This window comes from Drosophila novamexicana, unplaced genomic scaffold, assembly GCF_003285875.2.
Source record: "Drosophila novamexicana strain 15010-1031.04,08,12 unplaced genomic scaffold, DnovRS2.1 tig00000986-arrow-arrow-pilon, whole genome shotgun sequence".
In the NCBI taxonomy this organism is placed as follows: domain Eukaryota; kingdom Metazoa; phylum Arthropoda; class Insecta; order Diptera; family Drosophilidae; genus Drosophila; species Drosophila novamexicana.
Genome location: NW_020824835.1, coordinates 1,609,264 through 1,635,293, shown reverse-complemented (window position 1 = coordinate 1,635,293; position 26,030 = coordinate 1,609,264). Strand labels below are relative to the sequence as shown.

General features: G+C 40.9%; 3 protein-coding genes across 3 annotated transcripts; 2 read left to right on the top strand and 1 right to left on the bottom strand.

Annotated features, from left to right (window-relative positions):
* Positions 1–192: 192 nt before the first annotated feature.
* Positions 193–1,835, top strand: LOC115765736 (CCA tRNA nucleotidyltransferase 1, mitochondrial). Its single transcript, XM_030709401.1, has 2 exons — positions 193–1,393; positions 1,451–1,835. The coding sequence occupies exons 1-2, from the start codon at positions 263–265 to the stop codon at positions 1,793–1,795; spliced, it is 1,476 nt and encodes a 491-aa protein (XP_030565261.1). The 5' UTR covers positions 193–262; the 3' UTR covers positions 1,796–1,835.
* On the bottom strand, positions 1,819–3,151 carry LOC115765737 (probable RNA methyltransferase CG1239). The gene is made up of 2 exons (XM_030709402.1): positions 2,093–3,151; positions 1,819–2,016 (listed from the first exon to the last, which is right to left on the bottom strand). Exons 1-2 carry the CDS (start codon positions 2,924–2,926, stop codon positions 1,852–1,854), a joined length of 999 nt encoding a protein of 332 aa, XP_030565262.1. The 5' UTR covers positions 2,927–3,151; the 3' UTR covers positions 1,819–1,851.
* Positions 3,152–20,931: 17,780 nt separating this feature from the next.
* On the top strand, positions 20,932–25,329 carry LOC115765761 (transcription factor castor). Its single transcript, XM_030709423.1, has 5 exons — positions 20,932–21,220; positions 21,605–21,906; positions 23,690–24,380; positions 24,447–24,838; positions 24,901–25,329. The coding sequence occupies exons 1-5, from the start codon at positions 20,932–20,934 to the stop codon at positions 25,327–25,329; spliced, it is 2,103 nt and encodes a 700-aa protein (XP_030565283.1).
* Positions 25,330–26,030: the final 701 nt, after the last annotated feature.

Below are 26,030 nucleotides of genomic sequence, written 5' to 3'. Positions count from 1 at the left end.
AAATAGGGCGGCAGCAACAGAGGACGTTAAAACTATGAATTTAAATTCAACTCCGCATTGATTAAAAAGTGATTTGCTTCGATAACAGATTTTTAATATTGTTATCGATAGCCACACAACCAGCTGACTCTGTTGGGTAATAACATAATTCTGTTAAACAAACACTTTATTTGTTCAGCTGCTTTAACATAATTTTGTTGCTTGGTTTTGGTTTTTTGTTTTTCGGAAAACTAACTGATTTTGACGGCTTTAAAGCTTTCAAATGCATGGTGTACGTTACCTTATGAAAAGTTTGATCGTGCCACGTGCTACTGCATTAAGTGCTGCCAGTTGCATTCAGCGTACCTGCCATTTAAGAACATCTGCGAACCTCATGGCCTCACCGCCAAAAATCGACAAAACGACAACCGAAATTTCGGCGGACATAATAGCACAGCTTGGAAAGCCGCCCAGGATGCGTGAGAATCCCGCATTCAAGAAGGTCGACAGTAAGGAGTTCCACAGCATATTTACGCCGGAACTGAAGGCTCTGGTGGCCCTTTTCAATAAATACAACTATGAGCTGCGTATTGCCGGCGGCGCTGTGCGGGACATACTGATGAACATTAAGCCGAAGGACATTGATTTTGCCACAACCGCGACACCGGACCAGATGAAGGAAATGTTTGCCAAGGAGGAGGTGCGCATGATCAATGCCAAAGGCGAGAAACATGGCACAATCACACCGCGCATCCACAACAAGGAGAACTTCGAAGTGACCACATTGCGCATAGATGTGCGCACAGACGGACGCCATGCGGATGTGGTGTTCACTACCGACTGGCAATTGGATGCAAATCGCCGCGACCTGACCATCAACTCCATGTTCCTAGGCTTTGACGGGACAGTCTATGATTACTTCTATGGCTACGATGATGTGCAGCAGCGTCGCGTGGTGTTTGTGGGTGATGCAGATGTGCGCATCAAGGAGGATTATTTGCGCATATTGCGCTATTTTCGCTTCTATGGACGCATATCAGCGGATGCCCAATCTCACGACAAGCCCACCCTGGCAGCTATAAAGGCGAATGCAGCGGGCCTAGCACGGATTAGTGGGGAGCGCATTTGGGCAGAGCTGCAGAAGATTGTCGCAGGCAACTTTGGTCTCGAGCTGATGCTTGAAATGCATAATTGTGGCCTGCTGGAGCAATGTGGGCTGCCACCACAGCCAAATATCGCAGAATTTAAGCGACTCTGCGGCGACCTGAAACGCTTTGAGCAGCCACATTATCCCATTCTATATTTGACGGCTCTGCTGCACACAGTCGAGCAGGCTATGAAGCTTCACGAGCGCCTAAAGCTGTCCGCTTACGAGCGTGATTTGGCGCTGTTTATTACGCAGCAGCGGCAGCGGGTAACTATAATATAAACTAAATAAATGGATTTAATGTTTACAGTATCTCATTTTCAGGTAGACTCCGATTATAATACCCTGCGCGACTATCAGAAACTGTGCCTGCAGCCGTATGCCAAACGCGATTATGTTGAGCAGCTGCTGAAATATGCCAACAAGTTAGAGCTATACAATCAACTCAAGGCCTGGCAGACGCCCAACCTTCCGATCAACGGCAACACGCTCAAGGGTTACGGCTTGGTGGGTAAGCGGATGGGCCTCGTCTTATCCGAGTTGCGCCTGCTCTGGGCGGACAGTGATTTTACGCTGACATCAGAACAGCTACTGGAGAGCTTGCCCGCCATATTGGAGCAACTGCAGTCACCGCCTGGGTCGCCCAATAAAAAGCAACGCACGCAGTAAATACTATTTCTTTCTAACTTTTTTTTTACGATAAAACCAAAAACTGTTGATAGAGACTAGACTTTGCTAAAGATCTGTATGGGACGCTTAAAGCCTGCTTGGCAGTGCTCCGGCACGCCCATTAGTTCCATGGCGGCAAAGCCCACCTCGGGACTGAGTAGATAGGCTGTAAACTGTTCTGGCTTGAAATGAATGGCATTGTAGTTCTCTCGTATGTTATCCTGCAAACAGAGAGAGAGAGAGAGAGAGAGAGAAATTTTAGAAAGAACACATCAGGTCCTGTTGTGGTCCCCTTACCGTGAGCTTCTTGCGTCGCTTATAGGTATCAAATGACTGGGGCTCTAGTATCAGCTTGCCTCCGGGACGAAGCTGCAGGTACATACGTCGGAATGCCTGCTTCAAGCCCGCATCACAAAAGTTCAGGTGTATCCATTTGGTGACGGATAGACATAGGATTACGTCGTATTGTGGACGCTCTATCTCGAGCAGGACGTCGTCGGCCAGCACATAATTACCATGCACAAATTTTACATTGTATGGAAACCTGCCGGCAGCATTTGCTGCCGAAACATTGTTGGTTCGTTTGAGTAGGTTTACGGCCATTTGAGCCTCGTGTGTCAGAAAGCGATCTATGTCCAACCCAACAAGACTCTTGACTTCGAATTTCTTGGCTATCTCTAAGGACAAATGACCCGAATTGCAGCCAATGTCGAGCAATTGCTTGCCGCGAAACAACTCCGGCTGTGTGGCCAGCACATCCAAGCGTATGTCATGGAAGTCCTTGTCCAGTATACGCTTCCCATAATAGTGTCTATAGTTTCCAAACATAAACGTTTCATGTTTATTATATTTGGGCTTCTTGTCCAGTCCAGCTGCGTTTTTATTGTCCAGCTGAATTCGCTTCTTGGGACTATGTGCGGGTGGTCGCTGAGCCATCAGTTTTTTGTTTGTGCCCTCAGTCACATGTGCGTCCGCTCCTTGAGCTTCGCTGCTGGACTCGAGTCCATTTTGTTTCAGCCTTTTGATTTTTTCAGCGTTGTCTTCATCCTCGACAGTTGCTGAGCGCTTACAAGCAAAGTGTTCCTTTTTGTTTTCAGGTACAATCGTGTTGTTATTGTTTTCCACTTCCATATTCAAACGTTTTAAAAGGTTTAAACTCCGAGCACCGCACAATAAACAAAATATTTAGCGGGATGAACAGATTCTGCTTAGATCAGTGTTGTAAGTTACCAGAAATGTACTGTTTGCACAGCTGTTCTACGGTTCTGTTACTCTGCTTCTGTTAAATTTGATTATTTGGTGGAGTATTTCTGTTAAGTGTTAAATCGATAACCGACTGTCTGATAAGTTTGCCGGCCTAACGTTCGTTTGAAAGATAGGCGGGAAAAAGAAAAACATCAATTAGTAAAAGATAAAGGTTAACTTAAATTTTAATATATAAGTTTCTATTTCAATAAAAATTTAACATAAGCGTGTTTACTCTACATTTTGCAATATGCAAATTATCAGTCAACAACCCCCATTTTCCACAAAAAACGTATTCAAGGCACATTCATCAATTTATAGCGGCTGGGATTATTGCATATTGATTTTATTGAGCGCGCAATGTTTCAGTGTTCCCATCCTGCTACCTTGCCTGCTGCAACTGTTCTGAGTTGTTGGCGGTTAATTGAATTCGCACAATTTGCATAACAAAGCAAGGCTAATGGTAGAATATTGCATGTGCGTATTGGCAGTTCCGTGTGCTATTGTCAGAAATTTCCGTTAAACGTTTCGACGACTATTTGAAACGCGAAACCGCTAAACCAAACGAGCGTGTGCCGTGCTCGTTGACCCCTTTGTGGAATGGACAGACACCGGGAACAGCCAAATAGCTTGTATAACAAATTATGGCAATCATGTTACGAAGCATTGTTTTTCAGTGTGTGTGTGGACCAGCGGTCAGTTGAAGTGTTTGCAGGGGTTGAATTTGAATGAGTGACCGTCGCGTGGCAAAAATTTCCAAATACAGATTCTAAGGGTTCGAATGAGCGTAGGTGCAGAGCGAATAGCTGTGTGAGTACAGCCTCTTATAAGTACGGTTTCTAAAAAGTAAATATTCTAATGTTTACCAAAACTTATGAGTGTTCCTTTATGAGGCAATATCATAAGCCTTAACTTTGAAATAGTCTTCATTGTTTTCATGTTGAATTTATGATTCGATCTTCCTTCTTATTTTCCCAAACAAACGCCTCGAAAATTTCTCATAAAACTCTCAAAACACACTGGTCCGAGGTGCTCATTAAGCGGCAAGAGATAAATTTATAAAATAAATTATGAAATTAAAAAAAAAAAGTATATAAAAAGAAACATGCTGCACAAGACATGTCCCGGTAAAAACCTCATACAACGTGCAAGGAATAAAATTTGAATAAAATTTCATTTCATACGGCACGTCAGGGGGTTGGGCGTTGGACCTAGACCTGGACCATGGACCACGAATTGTGGACCAAATGTGCGCAATTGGAAACCAGTTCTTATTATTTTTTTTTTTTTTTATTATTTTATTTTGCCTTTTGTCGACAAAAGGATGCAACGTCTATTAGAACTTCAAATGACTTGTAGTTTTAGCTGCGCTGCAGCTTCCGCACGTCCACACAGCGCTGATGGATGGGTCACACACACACGCACACATAGGGACATAGGGACATGCATCCTGCGGCATATGAAATTCAAAACCCGTTTACCATTTGCCCAAAAGCTGCGCAGCGTCCGGCGTTTAATCTGCTGCACATGCGCGGCACAACAGCAGCCCGAATGAAATTAGAAAGGATTTGTTTGGTCAAATCCTTTGGCTGCCATCAAATTTGAATATGCACAACCCTAAAGGGGCGGCGCAGCTAACAAGCACGGCCAAAGTTGACAACACGACGAGCAAGCGCTGCCGCTGCTGCTGCTGCTGCCCAGGGGTCGATCCTGGCCATGGTCCATATTCAGGTCCATCGTCTCGCCGGCTCACGTGTAATTCAATCGGGGGGTAGCAAAAGGGTTGCAGTTGTAACTTTATAATTTTGGGTCAGCGTGTTGTTCTCTACTCCCATAATATGCATACAAATCTAGCATCAAATTATTTTGAACTGAGGTTACCTTTCCCAAGCTGCTGGCTCTTCTATTTGCTATTGTTTTTGTTTTTGTAGCGAAAAACCAACGGCCACGTACAGTGGATAAGTAAAAAGTCTGTGCGGATTTTACAATTTTTATACCCTATGCCCATTTTCATATGGTTAAAAGGGTACAATGCTTTTGTGGAAAAGTATGAATCGAGCTAATGAAGCTTCCAATCGCATAGAGTTTATTTATATTCCAGCCATATCCGTCTGTAGGATCGAGTGGGTTTTTGCATGCATTTATTGATATGTCCGTCAATTTTCATTACATCGATAAATATAGATTTTTAAAACCAATTTTTACGCATTAGTGCCGTGATGTTAAGGATATTTCACTTATTTCACAACTTATCGTTCCGGACAATAAACGCGGAATTAATCACGAAGCTACAATGATTTTAACGGGAGCTTGCCGCTAGGCTTAGGGTATCTCTTAGCCGGGCACCCCCGACCAGCTCACCTTTACTTGTATTTTTGTTGCTTCTGATGATTTGATATTTTATAATTAAACTATTCGGATATTTTAACAAGTTTTAAGGGTGAATATTGTATAGAAATATGTGAATATAAAGTTATAAAATTTACGCTTAACTTTTAGTTTATAATAAGCTAAATAGTAAAAAATAAAATAAACTATATAGAAAAAATTGATATAAAAAGTGTTAATTTAATTTCTTATTCAGAATTCGAGATACTATAAAATCTTTAAGCTCAGTTCCAATTGAGCATGCTATAAGAATATACATACAAAATATATTGATATACACAAAAATATATTGATTTTTTTTAATCAAGTTAATTTAAGTTTTAGTTTTAGTTAAACTTTGATAAATTATAAGTTGTATATGCCAACGAAGAAGCCAAATTTTAGACACATTTTGAATTTAATTTAATTTTCTTTTCCTGGATTATAAAGGATTATTGAAAGGCAAAGGAGGAGAGTTATTTGGTTCTTAGTCTGGGGCAAAACGTTTGCTGCCCTTGGCTCATTAATCTGCATGACTATTGGCACTCAGAGGCCATAAATTTAGGCTTAATGCGACATTGACCCACAAAACCAGGCCAAGGCCAAGGCCAGAGGCCTTGCTAAGCCGCAGTCTGTGCGTGCACGGGTGAATGCAATTCCCAGTTCAAGCTGGCATAACAAAAAGACAAAAGGAAACCCCAAGACGATCTCTGAACCAACCCCGCGCTGGGTCAATGAAAAATCGCTTCAGTTTTGAGGCAAAAATCATTAAATTCGTCACAAAAAAAAAAAAAAAAAACAAAATAAGCAAAGGGAAAAATGAAAGAAAAATGAAAAATGCTTGAGCAAGGGTTGCCAAAGGCCGTCAAGGCATCAAGGAGCAGCCGTTTTTTATTGTTTGCATTTCACCTCTGTGCGTAATTTACTGTGAACCCGATCAGGATGAAGAACACGAATTGAGAATCCAGCATCGAGAATTGAAGATGATGACTATCTGTGCTTCATACTGTCGGGGTTGGTGTGTGTGTGTGTGTGCGTGTGTGTGTGCAAAAGTGACATCATAAGACGTGACACATTTGAACCCAGGCAGCGCAGGACCAAGGACCTTTCGCTCTTGCAATTTTATTTGCACCCTTTGATACCTGGCTGAGTTTTCGTTTTCGGTTATTTGATCGCTCGTAAATTTCTCAACGCACACGATTGTAATCCTTGCCGGCGATTTTCGCACTGTGGGAATTTTTCCATTTCCTTGCAATATTTGCGGAAACTCGCTCGCTCGCTGATCGATGCCTGTATAGGGTTTCAATAAGAAAAGAAATGGGTTGACGACGCTTTTCCTATCGCTGCGACTGCAACTTCTCTGTTGCGGAAAATGCGAGTGTTTTTCTTTTTCTCTTCTTTGGAAATTTAATATGTCAGTGGCATGGTCTCACATAAGTATGCCAAAAGCTTAACTGCTTAATTATGGGCTCAAGTCAACTGGTCAGACAATTTTCACACAATTTGTTGTGAAAACTCGTTTATCTAAATCGCTTTATGGTTTCTACCCGTGTTGACCACAACACGGAGTTGCGCCCATTTGCACTGCCGCTTTTTTTTCGGGAAAAGTGGAAAATGATTTTCATTGTGTGTTTTGCATTTATGTAAATGTTGCTGTTGTTGTTTGGGTGACGCGTGTCCAGCCAAGTTAACCCCTTAAGTGACCCAAGTGACCAACGAGTTATCCGGCATTGTTATTGTTGTTTGTTGTTGTTGTTGTTGTTGTTGCTTTTGCTGTCTGCAACATCCTCCGGCGGTGGCACGTGCTGCTGTTGCCAGTGGTCAATTGGTCAGTCTCGTCGTGATTTTCAGAGATGCTGCCAAATGAGTCTCATCTCCGCCTCACGCTCTTTCCCTCTCCCGCTCTCTCCTCCTTTTCCAGCTCCTCATATTGCAGGACTTGCGCTGTGTTTAGCCTTTATCAACCCTTTTTCTGTTGTCAGCTTTTTATTTTCATTTGAAAATAGTGATTTGAAATTTACAAAAAATAACTGCTACATTTTTTGGCAAAGGTTTCGCCTGTGCCACGGCAAACATAGGGAAAGGGGTAGCTGCGCAGCCAAAGGACAAAGGATCATAAAGCTGATGCCGATGCCGATGCTGTGCGCCGTTGTCGCTTGTGACAGCGTGTTCAATTGTTTAGGACACACATAAAAGCGTTGCTTGTACCCAAAAATATTTCGCTGACCTTCGTCTCTTTGCCCGCAGAATTTTGCCAATCGAGAGAGAGAGAGAGAGAGAGAGAGAGTGAGGGAGAGAGGGCGAGATAGCGAATTGGCTGGAAAAGAGAGAATTGTGCGCTCTTAAAATCTTTTTTGGCAAACATAAAAAAATGGCCGTAGGTTTTCGAGTCACGCTTGCAAAAACACGAAAGTATTTTACTTTTATTTTTTTATTTCTAATAATCAATCATTTTGGCAATGCTTTGTCTATAAACAAGTATTTCATGATCTGAGGTTCTGCAAATTCCTGGCCTTGGTCAACATATTAATGATCTCTGTGCTGGCAATTGAGAAAATCGCGATCAAGCATTGGAGAGGTGTTCAAAGATTTCAGTAAAAATCAAATGATTGAAAGTTTCGAAACTGAGGTGAACTTAACATTTTTAAGTACGCGCATTTAAGGATCTGACTGTTTACTCTTTTATATTTTGCCTGGTTTTGCGCGGGCCAAGTTTTTTTCTGCAAATTTTCAACATTACGTTTCTATCCGTTTCCCGCCCTGTTAATCTACCCGTACTACCTTGAACTCCAACTATCAAATGGTACTACTTTTTGTATTTGTGTTGAAAAATAATGTCGACCTTTGAATAAGCTTAAGAGCTTTTAAATGATTTTTGTTTTATATTGCAAATCGAATAAGTTATAAGTACTTAAATTTTTATTGAAGATTTTGTTTTTTTTTTGCATTTTTGCAAAACACCTTTAGTCAAACACAAAATGCACAAATGCTCAATTTGAATGCTGGACTCTACCTAAGCCCAAATCCTTTTCGATGGTGCGCAAGCACACGGCCATCATTTGATCCTTGAAGCTCAGAAAATTCTATACAGCCGCCGGCCTGGCCTCTGGACATTCGCACAACTGCCGATTGATTACACGACAGAGCTTCATGAGGAAATTGGAATTGGCAAACTCAATGATCTCATCCAGGCCCCAAATTGTATGTCCTCTCCAACAGTTTAACAACAATGTGGCTGCTCTCAATTATTTTGCCCAAGAAACCAATCAGTTTGTGCATTGAATTGGGTTGCTTAATGTTCCCAATGTTGGTCAACTCATCTGCAGTCTTGGTGCTTCAGCTCCTTTTTGCCCATATCCTTGATATGCTCAAAGCTCTTATTTGTCACCAGATTCCAACTGTGGGAGATGTAGTTTAAAAAGTTTTTAATACTTTGAATGTAATATGTGTATTCAGATTATCATATTTTTGCTTTCTTCTATTAACACAGATAAACAAGTTCCCAACCATTTTATTTAATTACAAAATAGATTTTAGCATTTAGCATTTTTGCCAGTTTCCCACATTAGCAAAAACATTCATTCGAAGTTCATTTCTCACACTGATTTCAATCAACTGGTATGCAAAAAAATAAATGAATAAAAAACATAATAAACATAATATTATTCACAGAACGTAATAATGGGCAACTGCCAAATGGAAATGCATAAATTTTCCGCGTTTTCCACTAGCTTGCAATTTGGCCAGACATAAATGTAACCCAAATGATTATGCAAAACCGAAGTCTTCTGGGAAATTTGCATAATTTTGGCATTTTCAATTAAGCGGGTGTCCTGGAAAGGTCCTGGCTCGGCTCGCCGAAAGGGATGTGCAACTCTCTAGGGCTTGTCGCATTTTTGACTTGTGCCAATGTTATGCAAATTTGTTGCTTCCCTGCGATCCGATTTCGACTTGAACTTCTACTTCGCGCCAGGACTAGAGCCTGTAAGCCCTGTTGCAGCCCCTTGATTCGATTTTGATGTTTTGTTGTTTGGCATTAACCGTGTTAAATGTTAATTTTCTTCAAGTGCCAATAGTCGGGCTAAGACACAGTCCTCAGACAGGCATTTGTGTGTTTTCGGGTTACTTAATTGATTCCCATTAAATATTCATGTATTTCAATTTATTGATGTTTGTGTGAAGTTGATTGGAATTGTGCAAATATTGGAGAACTGGGCTGAGTATTTTGATTAGGACCTTAATGTGGATTAGAATGTGTTCGTATTTGGCTTGTGTCTCGAGGCAGAACTATGTTTTAAATAAACTATAATTTTGCACAAATTTGTTGGACGTCTAAGTAATATAAACACAAATGCATAGTTCCAGCTTCTTACTTGATTTCGCTTAAATATAATTGAGGCATAGAAGGAGACCTATTAGTTGGCAGTCTGTATTGAAACTAGGTTTTGTGTAGTTCCGTCCTACCGCTGCTCATAATGCATAATCGGAACCGACCGGATCGGACCACGATATCATATGGCTGCCAAAGGAACGCGCGATCGAAAAGTAGGTTCTTGTATGGAAAACTATAGGAAGAATCAAAGGAACAATAAGTTTTTGTATGGCCAAGATATAATCAGCAAATCCACAAGGTAAGTATCTGCAAGGGTATTTCATCTTCGGTGGACGGTAGATATCCTTACTTTCCAGTTTTTTTTTTTTAATTTTATTAACGACAATTCAGTTGTTCGTTCATATTCTGGCATTTAAATAGGATATTTTTACACATTTGTAATTTGATATGATTATACTTACATGTTTTTGTTTTTTCTTTTTCTTTAAAAAGCTTTAAAATGATTTTCTTCAAGTTTTTCTTACATAAATATTCACTCATGCCTTTTTATACCCTCAGCTATGCAAACGTTTTCTGTTCCAGTTTCCACAATCTCGTATCGCAATTTTCTCAAGCCGATATCTCGGCCAAAGTATTTCAGCGGATAAAAGGAAATGAAAGGAAAAAGTGCAACCCTTTAGCAAATAACTGTGCAGGCAAATCATCAATTTATTAATTTCCCAAGCTAGTTGTGTTTATGCAATTTGCAATATCAAATGTCAGGAAAATAGCAACAGAGCCCTGCCAGTGAAAAAAAAGGATTACGCGTCAGGCCAATGAATTTCGATGCAGTTGTTGAACGGAAATTGCGAAAGGTTGTGCAATCCTTTTGCCCAGACAGGCAGAAAACCGTAAAACACTTTTTGCATACCCTTAAGAGGAAAATTGCATATGTGCAACCCTTTGGTGCAGACAGGACCAGAAGCTGGCTAAAGGATAAGGCGAGACGAGAAGAGACGAGGCGAGGCGGTTTTCACATAAATCTCGCGATGCCAAATTTTTGCTGCAGCTGACGTCATTAAGACGGCATTTGTCATTGAATTCCGTTAAAGGATTTGCAGCAAAATTGTATCCTTTTTTGATGGTTTTTCTTTTGCAGGAAATCTGAAACTTTTTATAGCAAAAACAACCCCTTAATAAATGATCGATGGTTTGGCGCTAAGAAAGTGCCCAAGAAAGTTGTCCACGGGATCATCAATCAAGCAGGGGCTTAGCTCACATTACAAGCTGTGAACACTTTTCATTTGGTTTTTATGAAAATATATTTTCACTTTTTTGGTATTTACTTTGCCACCCCTAAGCCGGGCAAAAGAGCCAGCGAAATGACCAGCGTAACTTGACCTCCTGGCCAGGAGGCTGTCAACATACTTCTGGCTGGCCAGGTCCTTGCATATATAATCCTATTAATTGCTTTATTAGCAAACGGAAACCAATGCGAATATTTTATAAACAGCTCAATAAATTTGTGTGTGAAAATGTGAGAAAGTTTGCCAAGAAAAGATTCAAAAAGAGACCAATCCACCCCGAAGACAATCCAGACGGCCAGCTGATCAACGGCCTCATCCTCAGCCATATCATCGTCATCATCATCATCAATATCATTTAACCTAATGGACCCTGACCTTGGCCGGCTGCACTAAGCTGTGGCAAAAGTGTCCTTATGCTCGACTGCCTCGCATTGCGTTCTTTCCTATTTTTCTTTCATTTCCGTTGAGGCGAAATTGCAAGCCCTATAATAGGGGTTGGGTTCCTGAGTTTATTTTCCTGAACCACGCTGCTATGCTCTTGTGCAATTTTTCTGCTTGAATGTCCAAACAAATATAAATCAAACTTGCCAGAGACAATGTGCTGGGAATACTTGCGGAATCGCATCCTCAAATGTTTGCTTAGGCGGCAAGTTTCCCGAAACAGACCAAAATTTGTACTGTCAATCAAATACCCAAAACTAACTTCAATTTATATTAAAATTGATTTGCTCGTTTTTCACAAAACAGAGAACTAACTGCTGCAAAAACTTTTGGCCAACAGCTAGCCCCGTTTAATTGCCGTAAAACGTGGCTGTCGCTTGACAGGACCTCGACGCCCCAATTTGACACTCAATTTGCATAAATTGTGCAAGTCATTAGGAAACAGCTGGTGGCCAGGACATTGACATTGAGGCGGAGCCACGAGGACAGGACACGCATTGATTACGTCTTAACGAGTTGTGTTGACAGTTTCAGGTCAAGCCTTGCGTAGAATATTTAAGGTTTAAATGTAAAAGTAAGGCAGAAATCTTCAACATGTTTTGCTAATTCAATTTATATTTTTGATAGAACAAATTTATTAAATTTGCACCATTGTTAATTCAATTTATATTTCTTTAGGAAAATATTTATTTAGTTTTTTCAATGCTCAGCTTATCTTAAAATAATAACTCTTTAATAGGATAATAAAGTATGAATTTGATATAGGCTTGATATGATTTGGAAAAATTGGAATAATGATATAGAAACAAATAAGAAAGTTGCTTATGTAGCCAGATTTAAAGCTAGGAAGCTGCGTGTTTTAAGAATGCGACATGAGATCAGGTTTTACATTTAATTATTCTCATGTTCATTTAAGAGAAGACACGGAAAATGGTATTTCAATGGATGGATATGGATATGGATATGGATCAGAAACATAATAATAACATGTATATCAAATAAATCAAGCTCTTTGATTGACCGACTGATTGGAAGCTACTGTTACTTTATGTGATTTATGTGCCTAATTGAAAAGTTGGCGAAAAACGAACGATCATACGTTAATACTCCATTTATATGCTTCTACCAGGAATTTATAGAACTCCTAACATTTAACCTAAAGCTGCCTTTAGCAGCAGCTTTTGCCACTGAGGAACCACAAATTAACCACAATATATACCAACCAGTCGGCTTTAGTATCTTTGAAATCTGTCTCTTTATGGAAATGGGACTAGAATTTGAGAGGGGTAAGATTGATAAAAAAAAGTATAGCCCGAATCAGCCCAGCTACATCCGAAGCTGCCCGAGACTAGCTTTTGTATTCTGCTTTAATTCAAGATTTTCCATCAATGGCAATAGTTTTTATTTCGCGGTTCTTCAGTATCTGTACATCACATGTCCAACCGCCTAGTTTTGACAAAAATTCAAGCAAGCTGAAACCCAAATTGTATAAAAAAAAATAGAAGAAAACACCGCTCTTCGATCATGATATCCTGCTGTATGGGATCGTTGTGTCGGCGTTGTGCGCCTCATTGCGCAACTGCCAAAACTGCGTCGAAGATTTTTCCACAGAAAAAAAAGAAATTCGTATAGAAAATGCCCAAAAAAAGAAATAAAAGAGGAAACCAATCCACCCTCAATTGGAAGCCAAACTCCTAACAAGATGTGTGCCAACCGTCTATTTGTCTAAGCATGCGGCGTAATCCTTTTTGTAAGGACACGTTTGTGTGTGTGTGTGCGTAGCTGAAAGGATTGCGTTGTAAGAGAGTAAGAATTAAGGACAAATGTCTCGGCAATGCGCGTATCTCCGGCTGGCACGCAATTTGCAGGCAAAGGATCTCGACCGACGCTCCGAAATGGCAGCTGAAGATGATCAACAGAAACGAGAGAGAAAAAAAGAAGAAAGGATGCCTAGGATGGGGCGCCGTGTTGTGCTGTTTGTTGTGACGATGTAATAAGATTATAATTTCATATTTTTCTCTCCGTTTTTCTTGCGTTAAAGTTGCAGCCGAGTTCAGAGAACTTTGCCAGCTGACCCCATGCAGTGAAAGGATATTCGCCAAGGGTTGCGAAAATCGGGCATTAGAAGTTTCTCCAATTGCAACCCTTTCGATGTTCAATCAGTTTCCTTCCTTTATCCGCCTCGATGGCTTCTCAAATTCCTGCGCATTTTAGCAACATTTTGCCCAAAAAAGGAAAGGATAAATATTTGCAGGATACCTAGGCAAAAGTATCTTATAACACTGCACGATATCATTTATTTTAATATTGTCATTAGTTTTACGGCACAACCCTACAAAAAAAAAAGAAACTTTCATTATTTGTGTTGCAAAATCTACAAGAAACTCGTGAGAAAATTGCTGCGATCGTAACTTGAGTCCTCACTAATGATTATTTTGGGCAGCCTTGAGGAACTCATAAGGATCATCAATCAAATTGGACACTCGCTGAAAAGGCAAATATTTATGATAAATTATTTGGCCAAGTTTTTTTTGCGTTTTTCGTTTGTTTTCGCTGAAAAGCGTGAAAATTGTCAGAGAAATGTCTACGATTGCTTCTTTAATTAATTTTCTTAGCCTGGCAGCGAAATGTGCAAAAGTTCATTAAATCGAATCGAAAATCAGCTGCCAATCTTTACAAAAAAATAACGTCTACTTTTTTACAACCCTAATGTGGGTTATAGCATTAACAAAGCATTATGTAAATTTTTGCCATGAGGACCTGATGCCCAAAACGCATTTAACAAATATTTGCATAATTTTGGCACAGGCGACTTTTAAGGGAGGTGCCAGCCAGCCGGAGACCCAGCAAGCCAGCATATCCTGCAACAGCCAGTGTTATGCAAATCGACCTGTGACGAAGGAGGAGGAGGGTTACCTAGTTTACCTCATCGAACAGCGCACGCGCGCCATGTGGAATGGAAATATATGCAAATCAGCTGAGGAAATGAATGGAAAAGCAATGCAGAAGGAAATCCCTTGCCGAGCAAATCGATTGGCGAGGGGCGGAAGTCGAACTGCAGCCATCGATTGATTTCGTATGCCGAGCAGTGGACGGGAGTGGGACAGGGAGTGGGACAGGGAAAGGGATTGCTCTGCTGGTTTGTCACTTGGTTGGCGAATTGAGATTGAAGTGGATTTACCAATTGTTGCCATAATTGAGTGACATGGATAAGAGAATGGCCAAGCGGCCGGGCAAAGCTACGATCTGCATGCATCTACCCAGCTATTGATTACAAAAAAGGTTCCACGGAAAATGGCAACTGGGCAACTGAGCAACTGACGGAAATCTGCATGAAAATGCGCACAAAAGCCCAAACATAGAATTGAATCCCGATCCCGAGTCGCTTTGTCGACTATAACTACGAGTAGAATCCAACCCAGCCCTGTTTTATTTCTGTTTCTGTTTCTGTCTGTGATTTTATTTTAGTAGAATGCAAATTTGCATATGAGAATTTCATATTCAGTTACAAATGTTTTCATATTGTGTTTTGGCTTTTGTCTGCCAATGCGAGCATTGATTGCTACTCGTCCTTGTTCCTGCTCTCTCCTAGAGCTATGGAAAGTCAATGGCTGTGTTATGTTTAATTTCGCAGGATAACAATCGCTTTGCTCATAGAGCGACAATTATTATTTCTGGCTCTACAAATGTGTAACTCTTGCCATCGGGATATAAAAGGAATTAGCATTACATTGGGGAATCCTTTGGCAGGTAAATTGGATGACATGTTTTAATTAGCTGAAGCCAACTGCGAGAGTGGAGAGTGAAGGGCATGTCTCAAATAGAAATATAAAAGCCCACACCGAGTTATGGTTTTATGGGAATTTAATTGAAGGTAAAGTTGGTCTTAGTTGAGTGTATCAGGAGTATAGAGAGTGTTTATATCTGCGATGCAATCAACGTGAGAAAATCCTTGGGAACACTTGGAACTCATCTTCCTAATTACGACAATTGCCTGTGGCATCTTTTGTCGTTTCCTCACAATTTATGCTAAAACGTAAACAAAACGCGTTTGAATATTCAAGCGGAGAGCCGCTTCAGTGGGCCGGGACACCCTTAGGAGCCCAAGGATAAGATATCCTAAATGCATCGATATTTTGCCTATTTTCTTCCTTTTTGTGATCCTTTGTTTTGGGATGCGCTTGGCCGCAGATTTATTGCCTCAACAAAATCTCAACTTTTACCCCCGAAAACGAACAAGAGAATTCTCAGTTCGAGCCTTAACTCTGGATGATATTTCAATAAACACTCGGCATTTTGTGAAATTTTGCATGAAAATACATTTAGCATTTTGCTAACATTTTGTTTGCTCAATTTCTTTGACCCTTGGCGAATGCAAAGGTTCAGTTTGCCTTGTTTCATGAATACCCATAGAGATTGTGAATGCTAATAAGATCTTAATTTTGTTAAAAGGACACGCGTGCATTTCAGAGAACAATAAGGACACAAGCGTTAAGTCGCAGATTATCTTCAAGAAGTGGCCTGGACAGTGAGGGATGAGCTAGGTAGGCGCGTCTTGACCAATGGTCAGCGCGTGTGCTTCGCATTGTCCCTAAAGGATTTTGAAGGCACGTGCCGCTCGTTCTTACTGGTCAAGCAGTCAAACAGGTTTGCCGAAAGGTGTTAAGTGGTCATTTATGGTGGTCATCCTTTGAGCGCGTGGCAGGACCCTTTGCGACAAATTGAGATGGTCAACAAGTCGGGCTAATGCCGCCATTTTGTGCGGGGTCCAGATACGAATGCTCGGCTTTAATTTATAACGGTTATTTAGATATTATCGTTTGAAGATGAAAAGAAAAAAACTTGAGAAAAGATTTCCCATCTGAGCCCTGGCATTCTGGGCAAAACACAATGAAGCGAAAGCTGCAATTTTATTCGCTTTTGCGCATCCTCATAACAAAAGGGTTGAAGGGTCGCCCAAAAGGACGACTTCCTTGCCTAAAAACCGGACCGGACTCACGGCCGCGAAGCCAAATGAAAGTAATCACACACCGAGAAACCGGTTTGGACACTGGCATTCAATGTTCGAAAAGGCCGCGAAGAAAATTTCAGCCAAAAATAAAAAAAAAGGACGAACCCCTTCGAGGAACATGGCATATGGCGGTCCATTGCGGGATCTGGTCAATATGAAAATACAAAAGCGGCAGCAGCATCGCGTCTGCGAGCGGGACTGCGAGTTGTCCTGGCAGTTGCCAGCGTGTCCTGGCTCTGGGGTGGCAGTTGGGCATGAGTTGTTGCTTTTGTTGCCTCCGCAGGACAGCAGGACAATGGCGGCTCAAAGGGTTCGCTTGCGGTCATGCATTCAAATTATCTTCCCATTTTGTCTACAATTGGGTATCCTACTTCGGATAAGTATGACAACATGTTCAACATCGTCCTGCTTGGCATTCGAGAGCTGCTCGTCCCAGAGGTCAGCCATTTTGTTGAACCTAAACTTGAACCCAAGCATGTTCTCAAATTAACGGACATTTCTCAAGAAATTCGCAGGAAAGCCTTTTGGGGCACAAGCTAGAAGCGGAGAGTGATAGATTGAATCTTTTTTGTGATAAAAAATGGCGATTCGTTATCGGATGTTGCAGCCTCCAGGATGTCGCGTGCTGCTCCTAAAGCAAAACTGACCTCGGCACTGACCATTAGCAACCCTTTCATGCTCCCGCCAACCCATCGGCCAAGAGCTGGATCATCTCGTAACTGGTTTCAATGAATTGACCGGCATTAAATTATTTAAGGACTCGCACGCGTGTCCTTTGCCGGGTTGGTCAGTCAGATGGTCAGCGTATGCCCTTAACTTCCCCTAATAAGTGCACAGGATCTTAGGACAACACTTCGCACATTTGCATTGTCATTTGCAATGACTTCATTTCCTTAAAGTGTCCCATCTTTTATCAGCGAAAGCATCCCTAAGAAGACTTCTGTGCTCACAGTTGTGTTGACAAAAGATCCCATTAGCCATCCCCGTGGTCATTGATAGCCTCAAAGATTTATGCAAAGCGGCACCCAATCTATTCGTCAAGGGTCAACGAAGTTGACCAAACAAAGTGTTCAATGAATTCCTTCGCAAAATAACTGCATAATGCATAAATGCCAAGAGTTTATTGAAATATCATCCAGACTTAAGGCTCGAACTGAGCATGCTCTTGTTCGTTTTCGGGGGTAAAAGTTGAGATTTTGTTGAGGCAATAAATCTGCGGCCAAACGCATCCCAAAACAAAGGATCACAAAAAGGAAGAAAATAGGCAAATTATCGATGCATTTAGGATATCTTATCCTTGGGCTCCTAAGGGTGTCCCGGCCCACTGAATATTCAAACGCGTTTTGTTTACGTTTTAGCATAAATTGTGAGGAAAGGACAAAAGATGCCACAGGCAATTGTCGTAATTAGGAAGATGAGTTCCAAGTGTTCCCAAGGATTTTCTCACGTTGATTGCATCGCAGATATAAACACTCTCTATACTCCTGATACACTCAACTAAGACCAACTTTACCTTCAATTAAATTCCCATAAAACCATAACTCGGTGTGGGCTTTTATATTTCTATTTGAGACATGCCCTTCACTCTCCACTCTCGCAGTTGGCTTCAGCTAATTAAAACATGTCATCCAATTTACCTGCCAAAGGATTCCCCAATGTAATGCTAATTCCTTTTATATCCCGATGGCAAGAGTTACACATTTGTAGAGCCAGAAATAATAATTGTCGCTCTATGAGCAAAGCGATTGTTATCCTGCGAAATTAAACATAACACAGCCATTGACTTTCCATAGCTCTAGGAGAGAGCAGGAACAAGGACGAGTAGCAATCAATGCTCGCATTGGCAGACAAAAGCCAAAACACAATATGAAAACATTTGTAACTGAATATGAAATTCTCATATGCAAATTTGCATTCTACTAAAATAAAATCACAGACAGAAACAGAAACAGAAATAAAACAGGGCTGGGTTGGATTCTACTCGTAGTTATAGTCGACAAAGCGACTCGGGATCGGGATTCAATTCTATGTTTGGGCTTTTGTGCGCATTTTCATGCAGATTTCCGTCAGTTGCTCAGTTGCCCAGTTGCCATTTTCCGTGGAACCTTTTTTGTAATCAATAGCTGGGTAGATGCATGCAGATCGTAGCTTTGCCCGGCCGCTTGGCCTTTCTCTTATCCATGTCACTCAATTATGGCAACAATTGGTAAATCCACTTCAATCTCAATTCGCCAACCAAGTGACAAACCAGCAGAGCAATCCCTTTCCCTGTCCCACTCCCTGTCCCACTCCCGTCCACTGCTCGGCATACGAAATCAATCGATGGCTGCAGTTCGACTTCCGCCCCTCGCCAATCGATTTGCTCGGCAAGGGATTTCCTTTTGCATTGCTTTTCCATTCATTTCCTCAGCTGATTTGCATATATTTCCATTCCACATGGCGCGCGTGCGCTGTTCGATGAGGTAAACTAGGTAACCCTCCTCCTCCTCCGTCACAGGTCGATTTGCATAACACTGGCTGGTGGCTGGTATTGATCCTGTTCCTGATGATGGTTCCTGCTGCCTGTCGCCCGCTCTCGCCTGAGGCTGGGTCGCTGCGCCTGTGCCAAAATTATGCAAATCCTTTTGCGTGCCAATATTTTACAACAATAATTTATGCAAATTACACTGGAAAGGATTTTGTGCGCCTGCGCAGCGGATGTTACATGTCGCAACCTTTGGAGGCGACCGTTTTTTTTTCTAAGGGTTTGCTCTTGTTTCGCATTTTCGCAACGTTTTTTTTATATGCAAATTTTTTTTGCCGAGGCCTATGAAAGTTTTTGGCATTTTTAATTGTGTTTTTTTGCGCGATTGTAATGCAGATTTTTTTTGTTCGTTTGTAATTTTAATTTTGTGCGCCAAAAATGGTTTTATTTTTTGCATTTGAATGAATTCCATTCGATTATTATGGGGAATCGCAGCTGTGCCAATTGCTGCGCGCCATTTTTTCGAATAGTTTCTGAAGTTTAGATCGAATTGTGCAAACAATTTGCATAAGGATTTGTTCAATAGACCAAGATGCGGGTTCTACATTTGGTGCGACTTTTATTTTGATTGTACCCATGGAAAGGTTGTCATCCGTTTAAATTAATTTTAAATGCTGTGAGAAAAAAAACGCCAATGAGAAATTTGCGATGGTTTTCTAGAAGAGTCTGTTTTGTGTATTTGCTACAATTTTTAAATATACTTAACTTTTCAATACTATACTAAATTGTAATAAGCTGTTCAGTACTGTATAATATTATAAAATATTACAATATGCAACACTATACTGTAGTATACTATTTACTATATACTATGCTATGTTATGATAACTATACTATATTATACTATATTATACTTTGCCATACTATACTATACTTTACGTTATCGTAAGAATTCAAGACCAGATATTTATTTAACTTTCTGATATATATGTCATAATTCTTTTTTGTGAAATCTTTAAACAGTATGTTGGAGTTTTTTATTTAAAAAAATAAAGTAAAGTTTTAATTAAAATCTGCATCAAGTTCTTGAAGGCATCAAATTATTCAAGTAGGAAAGATTAAGAGAAGTTTATTAATTATTTGATTAAAGCAAAGGTGAATTTAATTTATTTCTCATACCCAAATTTACAAGTATTGTTATCAAAATCTCTAGATATTTAGTATATGTGTTAGTTAACTTTGCTTTTTAAACTTATCTCTCTTTCTATTTCGTATATATTTTTATTTTTAAAATATTTCTAATTAAAAAAAGTCCCTTCACATTCCTTTACATTTCTCCAATATTTCTCTCTCTTCGCTGTCAATGCACAGGGGAAATTCCTGAGCAGCCGTTGGTGCTCGCAATGACATTTTTACCTAAAAAACTCGCTTTTCTGCAGAAATTTACATGAACGCTGGCATTTTATTGGTCGGCAGCAAAAAACTAGCAAAAAACGGCGACAAACTCAGAACATGTTATGCAAGGGAAACGCTTCGTTTTCCTCACAATTTCCACAATCGGGGCGCTAAATAAACTATAAGGGTTGTGCGTCTTCAGCCACCACCACGAAGCGGGCAACGCTTTAAGGTTTTCCATTTTTTAAGAGAGTCGAGAGTGCGGGACTGCGAGAGCGAGTGGCAGATCAGTTTTTTAAGAGCACATCTCGTATATTATTTTTTAGAGAGAGGGTTGCTGCGGGGACTTTTGCGCAATTTTTGCTATATTAGCTGGCTGTGGCGGAAGAGTTGAAACAGTTTGAGCTGCGCAGCCGAACTTCGAGGATCGCCAGAGACGTGCCATTAGTATCTGAAGATCGTGATCAGAGTCGAGCGTGTGCTGTGAAATCTGTGAAAATCTTGTGAACCAAGAATTTTGTATCAAAGAAAAATCAATTGATTTTCCGTGCTGTGTTATCCATATAATAAAAAAAAATATAACGTGATCACAAAATGTCCAATCAAATGGAATTTATGATGCAGCTTTATATGATGAACCTGCTGCAGCAACAACAACAACTGCAGCAGCAGCAACAGCAACCGCAACAACAACAACAGCTGTCGAGCTTTGCCTACACACAGAAAGAGGATATCAGCAGCAGCACATGCCTGCAACAACAGCAACAGCAGCAGCAGCAGCAACAACTGCAGCAGCAGCAACAGCAACACAAGACAAGAACGCACAAACGAACAAATTCGCAAAACACGAACTGTAGTAGTAGCCGTAGTTGTAGTCCCAATAGTAATTTGAATGCTTTATCACAACAACAATATGAGCAAAATGCTACAACACTAACAACACAGACAACACCAACAACACCTAACAACAACACAAACACAAACACAAACTTTGCCTATCAGTTGCCGCAAATGTTGTTGAGCACTTTGTCACCACTGACACAGTACATGTTGCAACAACAACAGCAACAACTGCTGCAGCAGCAGCAACAACAACAGCCGCCGCAGCAGCAGCAACAGCAGCAACATTTGCTGACAACATCAACAACAAACCTGTTACTAACCCCCAACACGCCCAGCTCCACGCAGCAAATGCTGTTAGAGCATTTCCCCAACTCCCTGAAAAGCGAGCAATTTCCCATAAATAACTTTTTGCAATCCTCCACAGTGACATCAACGCCAAACGAGCAAGCAGCAGCAGTAGCAGCAGCAGCAGCAACATGTGCAGCAGCAGCAACAGCAGCAACATCTGCAGCTGGCAACCTTTCGGCAGTCACAGTCAAATATGAGCAGGATTTCGATGATGAGGACGACAAGCCGCTGTCGAGCTTGAACAGCTGCAGCTCCTCGGGCCTGGCCAGCACCAATGATGCTAGCACCAGCGCCAGCACCGAGAAGCTGCTCCTGTTGTCCGGCATACAGCCGCTGGAGAGTACGAGCACCACCGACAGCAACGACTCGCCCAGCATGGTAAGTTCTCTAATTAAGAATTATTCCATCAAAAATATTATATTCCTTTTCGGGCATTTTCCATTTAAATTCAAATTACAAGATACTTTATCCAAAAGATTTTTAATTTTCTTTTGACTAATACGTTTCTGTATAACTAATTAACAAATATGATTGAATGCGGCATGAAGAAACAGATGAGAGCATAATGAACATAAATTAAAGACCCATAATTTCAATTAAGAATTTTAATAAATATGAAGACTAAGTTAATTCTTCGAACTTCTATTCTTCATAATTATTATTATTAATTTTTATTTTTTATATATATTTAAATATCTTCATATTTAATAGATTTCAATCGAGTCTAATACAGCTTTCCATTTCCCTTATTTACATTTGAAAAAGCAAACTATTAAAGGAAAGCTACGTATATTATACAAGATTTTTCAAATTTATTTATCAATTTCATTTGAGGATATTTTATAAAAAATATTAAATTTTTCATCTGTTTCATCTGTTAAATTTCCACTTCTACTTTACTTATTTTACCTTTATTATAATGCACATATATTGCTATTAATATATCTACTGCAACGACTGCAACTAATGTACCATATATTCTACTACTAAAACTAATATGACTTCTTTATTCGCTACTACATAAATATTACATCAATTAGTATTACTAATGTAACTACTGCATATAAATACTACTACTGCTATTTGGTTATACTATTGCTACTATAACTTTTACTCCTGCTACTCCTGCTACTACAACCTCTACTACCATTACTACATATACAACAGCTACTTAAGCATCTACTGCTATTACTACGACTACAACTTCTAATACGTTTCCTCTTGTTCTACTACTACTACTACTACAACTTATACTACTCTTACTTCTTATTCTATTAATAATTCTCCTACTAATTGTACTAGATCTATTGCTAAGTACCACTAATGTTACAACTTCTTGTACTTTCAATTCTACTACTATTGTTACAATTTGCATTTACTACAGCTACTACAACTACTACTACTACTACTACTGCTACTACATCTACTATAACTTTTATTACTTTTTCTACTACTACTACTACAACCTTTACTACGGATAATAGGACTCCTACTACTACTCCTACTACTGCTTCTACTACTATTACATAATACTACTGCTTATACTTCTGTTATTACTACTACTAATACATCAATTACTCCGAAAGTAATTACAATATGCTTAAAAACAACTCAACATATTTTCGAGTATTGCTTATTTTGTTAAAATCAATTAATATGATTCCTAATAAATTTCTTGCTACTAAACTCAATAAATCAAATCTGCTAAAAAGAATATTCTTCAAAAATCTTCGCATTGCCATTATATATTTCGTTCAAATACACCCGATTCCTGCTGGAAAACTTTGATTTTAACAGCAAGCCAAGTTTTTCTGCCATGCCTTTTGGGTTCTTCAAGCCTTTAAATGTGTTTTTTTATGTTTATCATAAACTCCCACGCTGCCTGTAATTCGAGAGTGGCTCGACACAAATGTGGGGAAGCTGAACATTCGTGCGCTTTGCGCGAAAAAATAACCGAAGCAAAACTTTGTCGTAATTTGCTTGCTCAATGTAAACATCAACTCGATTCCAAGGAAAACAAACAGCTGCTGTGTTGACAACGCGTGGGTTCCTCAACCCTGCAGCTGGCTACTGGCCACTGGCACCAAGCAGTCTGATTTTGTAGGAATATTATTATTATTTAATTTAACAAACCGTTCGTTCTGTGCTCTATGCATTGCAGTACACGCCCGTCAAGCAGCCAGCGGACTCCTCATACAATGTCGTCACCAGCATCGATAATGAGGCCACATTGAGCACGCCCCTGGCACAGAGCAACTCGCTGCTGACGCCGCCGCCCTCCAGTGATCAGGGCAAGGGCATTGTTAGTCTGAGCACGGCCAGCAGCTTGGACGCCTTTCTGCAGAACGAGGAGAATCTGAAGAATCTGCGCAAGGTGTCCTCGTATCTGGAGTGCGAGAATACGCTCTGTCGCCAGGAGACGCTGCGCGAGCATTTTCACTGCTACGATGAGCCCTGCCAGGGCAAGATATTGAGCAAAAAAGATGACATCATACGCCATCTAAAGTGGCACAAGAAGCGCAAGGAGAGCCTCAAACTGGGCTTCGCACGGTTCTCCTCCGCGGATGACTGTGCGCCCGCCTATGGCGATGGCTGTGCCTACAATTGGAAGCAGACCCACTATCACTGCGTCTACGAGCACTGTCCCAAGGTCTATGTGAGCACCAGCGATGTGCAGATGCACGCCAACTTCCATCGCAAGGACTCGGAGATTGTGAACGAGGGTTTCCGGCGTTTTCGCGCCCACGAGAATTGTCGCATTGAGGATTGCCCCTTCTACGGCAAGAAGATATCGCACTATCATTGTTGTCGCGAGGGCTGCAATCACACCTTCAAGAACAAGGCCGACATGGGTGAGTGATCCTGCAGATCGTATATTCCATTTTAAGTCTACAGCATCTGCTTGCCCCACTCTGCAGACAAGCATAAGACGTACCATTTGAAGGACTATCAGCTGACACAGGATGGCTTCAAGAAGATACTCAAAACGGAACAGTGTCCTTTCGAGTCCTGCAAGTTTTCCACGGTGTGCAATCACATACACTGCGTGCGCGAGAACTGCAACTACATCCTGCACTCGAGCAGCCAAATGATTAGTCACAAGCGCAAGCACGATCGCCAGGATGGCGAACAGGCCTATCAGCAGTTCAAGAGCAAACAGGAGGATACGGACGACACCATCTCACTGGATGCCACACCGCTGCCGACCAGTGCCGCCAACAGCAACAGCTCCAACTCCACCACACCGCTCTCCTCGCTCTCCGCGGAACACTTTCTGGCACGCAAACGTGGTCGGCCGCCCAAGAAGATTGTAAGTGCCTGCCGTTTGAAAATTCGCACCAGCTACTTTATCTATGATTTGTTTCCGCACAGCAACTGCCCGCCGATGCACAGCAATCGGAAGCGAAGCGTCTGAAACTGGAGGACACCGACAGCAATCCGGCGCCAACAGCACCGGCGCAGTTCCAGCCCCCGCCCAACAGCAATTCACTGAGCAGCGCTCTGTTCCCCAATCTGATGCCCAACTTTACGGCCGCTGCCGCCGCCGCAGCTGCCGCGGACGCTGCAACGGCGCCGAATTTCCAGCTGACGCATCTGATGGCGCTCTTCCAGCTGCAGAATCCGCTCTTCTATCAGAATCTGTATCCGGGCGCCGCGGCTGCCAATATGCTGGCCGTGCCACAGAATGCGTCCATGTTTGGCAATTTGGCCGCCTTCAGCGCAGCGGCCGCTGCGGCAGCGGCGGGCGTCCAGCAGCAGCCGAAGAGCGAGTTTAGCATTAAGCCCGAGTTCAAGGAGTAGATGGGAACGTCCTAGCGCTCAACAGATGCCAATAGGTGTATACATGTATATGTGTGTATAGAAGTAGTCGTAGTTATGTAGAAGACTGACTGATTCGGACGTTTTGTTAGACAGCGGCCAGGCATCAGGCTCTAAGCAGGTTTTCTTCTAAGGGGTTCCAGTGAAATGTTGATGCAATGGCCAGGACGTTCCTTTGCCTTTTTTTAGCCCATTCCTTCTGCAAAAGCCAACTCAGCCACATTTTGTTGGTTCGAAAACCGTGGCAAAATGTTGCTGAATTCGCTTTTGTCAATATTTGTTTCTTTTTTTATTAAAGCCTTTTCTTATCCAAAAATTTCAGCATTTCGAAGAAAAAAACAAAAAATAAAACTTGAATTTAGTTTAACTAAAACTGTGATGTTTTCCTTAGCTTAATAATAGCTAATTTGCTTGTCCTTAAAATGAATGTACAAAAAATATTTTTAATTTTAGTTTATGCGGGACTTAGGAGCTTTTCTTTAAATGGGGTTAAATCAATAGAAAATAAAAATTCCTTTGTGATATGTTAATGAAAATTCTTGTTTTAATGTCGGATTATTCTATGAATTATGTTTTAAGAAATATATGTTTAATATTTAAAAATCGAAAAGTTCATAATTTCTTTTAAAATTATTTATTATGTATTTAGCTGAGCCAAGTTTCCCTTACGAGAGAAATAAAAT